At 42.2% G+C, this 6,000-nt stretch overlaps 1 protein-coding gene across 1 annotated transcript in view; it reads left to right on the top strand.

Moving 5' to 3' along the window:
• The first annotated feature begins 7 nt into the window (after nt 1–7).
• Nucleotides 8–6,000, top strand: part of ZBTB10 (zinc finger and BTB domain containing 10) — a 30,133-nt gene continuing 24,140 nt past the window's right edge. Inside the window, exon 1 of the mRNA XM_024731815.1 lies at nt 8–944. Within this exon, the coding sequence (XP_024587583.1) occupies nt 492–944 (453 nt within the window). The 5' untranslated portion in view covers nt 8–491. The remainder of the gene's footprint in view (nt 945–6,000) is intronic.

Genomic DNA, 6,000 nt, shown 5'->3' with positions numbered 1-6,000 from the left:
TGGCGTTCGGGGGAGGCGGGTTGGTCACCGCCGGCGGCGGCGGCGGCGGCGGCTCCGCGAACAATAACGTTGGCGGGGAGGCCTCGGCTTGGCCCCAGCACCCCCAGCCAAGACAGCCCCAGCCGCCAGCGCCGCAGCAGCTCAATGGGCGGGGGGCCGACGAGGAAGTGGAATTGGAGGGCCTGGAGCCCCAAGACCTGGAGGCCTCTGCCGGGGTGGCCGCCGCCGCCGACGAAACCAAGGAGTTGCTGCTCCCCCAAGACGCGGGCGGCCCCACCTCGCTGGGCGGCGGTGGCGCAGGGGGCCCCCTGCTAGCGGAAAGGAACCGTCGGACTCTGGCCTTCCGAGGCGGCGGCGGCGGCGGGGGGCTCGGCAACAATGGCAGTAGCCGCGGCCGCCCCGAGACCTCGGCGTGGCCCCTGAGGCATTTCAATGGGCGAGGGCCCGCGGCCGTGGAGTTGGAGCTGGACGCGCTGGAGGGGAAGGAGTTGATGCCAGACGGCGCGTCCCTGAGCGACAGCACCGAGGACGAAGAGGAGGGGGCGAGCCTGGGCGACGGCAGCGGGGCGGAAGGCGGCAGCTGCAGCAGCAGCAGGCGGTCGGGCGGCGATGGCGGGGACGAAGCGGAGGGCAGCGGAGTGGGAGCTGGCGAAGGAGAGACTGTCCAGCACTTCCCGCTCGCGCGGCCCAAGTCCCTAATGCAGAAGCTCCAGTGCTCCTTTCAGACCTCCTGGCTCAAAGATTTTCCCTGGCTGCGCTATTCCAAGGATACTGGCCTTATGTCTTGCGGCTGGTGCCAGAAGACCCCCGAGGACGGGGTAAGCGGTGACCTGCCTCCTGTGGGGCACGACGAGCTTTCGCGAGGGACCCGCAACTACAAGAAAACCCTCCTTCTGAGGCACCACGTCTCTACCGAGCACAAACTCCACGAAGCCAACGCCCAGGTACGGTGTATTCTCCTGCTTCGGGGGAAAGGTTTATCAGCTGAAAACCCCGTTTTCCTGGGTGAAGACATCTTTCCTGTTGGGAGAGAGGTGTCGGGAGCTTACGCGTGGGGGGGTTAGAAAACCTGGGGACAAGTTTTCAGAAGTTACCGGGGGAGGGGGAGGGGGGAATAACAATTTTCTAATCGTAGCGCTGAATTTGTTTTAATTTTTTCATGACGCAGATTTCTTTGCCCATCAGGTTGAATCAAAAGGAAAGTTTAATTCCCGAGGTGGAAGGGTTTAACCCTGTAAGGTTAGCTTTGTGGGGTCAAAATGTTATTAGCTGTGGTTTTAGGAAAGGTGCTTTATGTTGGTAGTCTTTCAGCTTGCCGGTGGAAGTCAAATCTGGTAACTCTTTGAAGAATGAATTAAACAATTTCCTTAATCTTTGACGCAACCCCTTTTAGGAGAACAACCAACGGAGAAAAATATTTTTTATCATATCAGGATAATGTGAAATATGAGAGCAGTATGTAAATGTAGGGGAAGCTATGTGTATAACTCCTTTTTCGTGGATTATTTTACTAAATTCATCTCCATTAAACTTGTTGAACTTCTCTTTCCAAAGGCATACTTTTGGTAAATTGTGGTAGTTTTTGTTTCCTTCTACCCAGATTTTTGTGCTGAGATTTTCTGTAATCCCCCCTTTTCAAAAAGTTTCTTATAAATGCAGTTTACTTTAAACTTAGCATATTTGAAATGTTTAATGTAAAGTTACTTATACCAAGTAGTTGATTTGGACTGGTAGAGCATGTATTTACCGGATTCCTTAAAATCGTTAAGTTCTTAGTTATAAAACAAGCTATACTTTAGTTGTTCTTAGCTCTTGTTTTAATATTTCTAGTCTGAAGATAATAGTCTTGCCATTTTGATAATCCTTTTTCAAGCCAGACAGATGTTGATCAGTGCTTCGAAGACTTTTAGACAACCTGTGGTGGTGGATGGAATTTATTCTTTTGTATTGCTAGCCATTGATTTTAGAAAGTCACCTTTCGGATATTAGTCCCTTTGTGTTTTTATTGGAGTGCTCTTGCTGTTCGGAACACTTATACTGGAGTTAGTTAGGCGCTATCCAATAACCCTGTAGCCCAGAAGTTTCTCAGAAGTTGAGGCTTTAACGTTAAAGCATAGGGTTGTTTTTCTCAGAGGGCGATGGCAACAGTTTTTGCACAAGTCTTAGTTGCCTAAGCCCTAGAAGGAAGGTCACTTAAAGATATAAGGCCCAGAAAGGTTAAGTAAATTGTCCCAAGTCTTACAGTTCTTCGTGATAAATGAGACTGAAGTCTATAAGGAATGTTGCAATGGAAAAAAAAAGTTTTGGAGTAAATCTAGGTTCAGATCTCAGCTTTCTGCAATTACTAGCTTTGTGAGCTCGGGCACAGGAGTGCCAAACTTGTCTTCTGTATGCCAAATACAGATGGCCCTTATTCTGCCAAGTAATTATTCTGTTCCCATTTTTCAGAAGAGGAGTCTAGAGGCTTTAAAGAGTTATATATTCCTGAAGTTATTTAGTAGTATGATGGAGAGGTGGAAGGCTTGTGAAAATGAAAGTGTGCTTTTTCTAAATGGTAAGTTGGTTATTTAGAAACATTTAAAAAGACAATCAATGAATTTTCCTAATCCAGTGGACCAGTTGCTCTTATCTTCTTCAGCGTAGTCTTCGTGTAGGCAGATCTGAATGGGAGTACAAATTATAATTAGCTGCTTAGTGAACCTGAAATCAGAGGAAGGGGAATTAGTTGGATAACTTTATGATAGACTTAGTGTGGTGTATCCTTCTCCCCTAGGCATATGTCTGGATTAGGGAATTCATTCCTTAGGTAAAACCTTTTCTAAACTTAATCCGTGAGTTATCCTTCCCTTACCCTTTGCCCCCTTAAACTCCCTTTTTACAGATATAATCTTTAGACCACCTTTTTTCTCTTAGGACATTATTTCATTAGACTGAGAGTAATAAAGTTTAGTAGTCATGTTTGTCTAACATGACTATTTATTGGTTCCCTGGTTTGGATTTTATTTGTTTTCATTCTGACTAACCTTAGTTTGGGGTGTTACCTTGTGATTGACCCCAGGTACCACCTATAGAATCCTTTTGTCTTGTTATTACATGAGTGTCAGGTTCAAGAACTGACTTATTTTTTCCTATGGGCAGAGTTAATCACTTTTTTCCATTCCATGTAGCCTTTGATTACCTGTAGGAGGCAGTATAACACAATCTGTAAGAGCATTCTTGAGCTTAAAGAAGGGGGACCTGAGTCCTAATCCTCTTTCTTGGCAGGAAAATGAGTTAACTTCTAGTTTCCTCATGTAAGCAAAGTATATATGCCAGCATGTAATCACTCAGTAAATGATAACTGTTATTGTCATCATTATTTATTTTCATTGTAGGTAACTATAACAACACTTTTTGGGGGGACTTGGTACCTCATGTCTCAGTGTTACCAGTTTTCTCAGTTTGGGAGCCACTTTATCTCATGGAATCACTCTTGATTCTAGAGAGCAAACCAGTTCTCTTCTTCATACTTCTAGAGACTCTGGCCATTCAGTTCTTTGAACATTGAGACTTTCTTATCATACATGCAGTTTTTCTTACCTTCGTAAGAAATATCTTGCATTAGCCTTGTCCTGTCTTAAGAATGCTGAAATAAGAGTTTTGGAGTTCCTCCAGCAAGAATTAAGTTTGAGGCTAGGGTGTAGTTCACTCCCTTTATCCTCCCCTCCCTTTTTTTTTTTTTAAACCCAGAGGACTAGCAAGATAGTTTTATTATTATGAAAATAATACATGCTCATTTTCAAAAATTGGAAAAGTATAGAAGGATAAATAATAGATGAGTCTCCCTCTTACCTAGTTCCCCCTCACCTCCCAATAACAATTTCTTCTATCTACTTCCACAGTCTTTGCACATAGACGCATCTGTGTGTTTATCCTCTCTTATTTAAACGTAATCAGGAGCACATGGAGGCCTGTTTTTTTGAGAAGAGTTTGGCCAAATCTTAGTATGTGAATAAGGGTTACTTTACTTTTTGTTTCTTACGCCTTCTGTAAGAGAAAAGTTATTTTCCATTAATTCCATGGTGGTGGCCAAAAAACTGTGGCACATTCTTTTTTTTTTTTTTCGCTGTACCTCATGCCTGTGGGATCCCTAACCAGGGATCGAACCTGTGCCCCCTACATTGGAAGTGTGGAGTCCTAACCATTGAACCACCAGGGAATTCCCTGTGGCACATTCTTAAAGCCTTTGATATTCTTCTGTTATTTGGATGTTGGTTAAGGATTGCTCATGGGAGAGTCCATAAATATGCTTTCAGAATCTGTTCTGGAGCCTTCTATTTCAGAAATACCCTTGTATTTATAAGGATGTAAGGGACAACATGTAGTTTCTGTTTTGAGTAACAACTGCCTATATCTTTAAGAGTCAGGTTCAGTGATTAGCTCAGGATTTGACCATTCGGCCCAGAGGACTTTAAAATTGCTTTAAAAACAGTGATTACCACTGTATCTTGGTTCAGATCACTTTCTACCCAGTTGTGAAATTTTCATAGCCTAAATCACACATTCTGTCAACTCTTTCCAGTTTAGTAAGCTTAAAACATGCACTCAAATGTGTTATTGTTATAAATTTAGTTAACCTTCCCAGAAAGTAAATATTTAATTCAGATCAGTGATCTGCTTAAAATTACTAATTAGAATATGTTGGTGAGCAACAAAAGCAAAGGTAAGACAGATCTACCAGCCTTCTTTGCATTTGGCAAAAATAAGTTGTTTGTTTGTTTTAAAGATTTTGGAAGAAAGACTGAAAAAACCTTTCACTAGGAAGGAGAAATAGGTATTACAGAGGACTACGGAGCCTATGCCCATTAAGTAATCAGTTTGTATAATATTTACATAGGTTCTAACAGTCATTCATTGTGTTTGATTTGGTAAAAGCTGGTTCCTTTCCCTTGTGGTTTTTACTATATGTTACAGTGTATCTAGAATTGGCTTGTTTCTCCCTCTTAAACTTACATACACGTATTAGGTAGATGCAAGGGACTGAAGATAAACCTATATAAATAAGACATTTTTCTGCCCTCAAGAAACTTGTACTCTAGTAAGGAGAGACAGACATAAAATGATAGCTACCATGTTAGAAGTATATTCAAGTTACAGTTAAGACACTAAGGAAAGTCATCAATTCTATTTGTGAAGGTTGGGAGAAGCTTGTAGAATTGGCTCCTAACTTAATTGTGTTAAGTGAATAAGTGTTGAAGAGGGGAGGGCATTCCAGGCACTGCAGTTGGAAGCAGCTTGAGCATAGTGGAAATTGATGTCTTGATGTGTCTGAGAAGTTAGATGATTTGGTTGTTGAGCAGGATGAAAAATCAAGTTTGAATGGGTAGACAGACTCCAGGTTATGGATGATCTTTTTATGTTGAAATGATTATATTGATATTTTATTCTGCTAACAATGGGCAAACTATTTAGCAGTTTTAAACAGGGGAGAACCACGATGAAATATGTGTAAGTTGCTGTTTAGAAGCACCTGTGTAGTGTGTATGTGTGGGTTTTGAGGAGAGCTCGTAATAAAGCATATTTTTGGCATCTAAAATTGGTTGGAAGTTGTAATCACCTGAAGGCTAATACCCCAGTCCTATAGATTTAGAATTTCTAGGGATAGTACTTAAATTGCAAGGAAAGATGCCATCTCTCAAGGAGATCAGAGAAGTGATAGAAGATTGCAAAGGAGATCTTCCTTTCTTTCTCTACTGACTTACATAATTTGTCAGTACTACTAGCAGGCATCTATTTGGCATCATGTTCGCTGTGGCCTTGTTTGTCCTCATTACTAGAAATTGAATTTGGGTTTGTAAGTGGACATTGATGTTTGAAATCTTTCAGTATACTGTTCCAGTGGGTTGCTGCAGCAAAAGTAGTAAAGATTTTTGGTTTTAATGCTTTTAGCTTACACTTTGATGTTTGTGTTGGAAATTGTGTTTTCTACTAATCCATTTATCAAAAGAGGACTATAATTCT

The sequence above is a fragment of the Neophocaena asiaeorientalis genome, unplaced genomic scaffold, assembly GCF_003031525.2.
Source record: "Neophocaena asiaeorientalis asiaeorientalis breed wild unplaced genomic scaffold, Neophocaena_asiaeorientalis_V1.1 scaffold371, whole genome shotgun sequence".
Lineage (NCBI taxonomy): Eukaryota > Metazoa > Chordata > Mammalia > Artiodactyla > Phocoenidae > Neophocaena > Neophocaena asiaeorientalis.
This window is presented reverse-complemented; position numbering and strand designations above follow the sequence as displayed.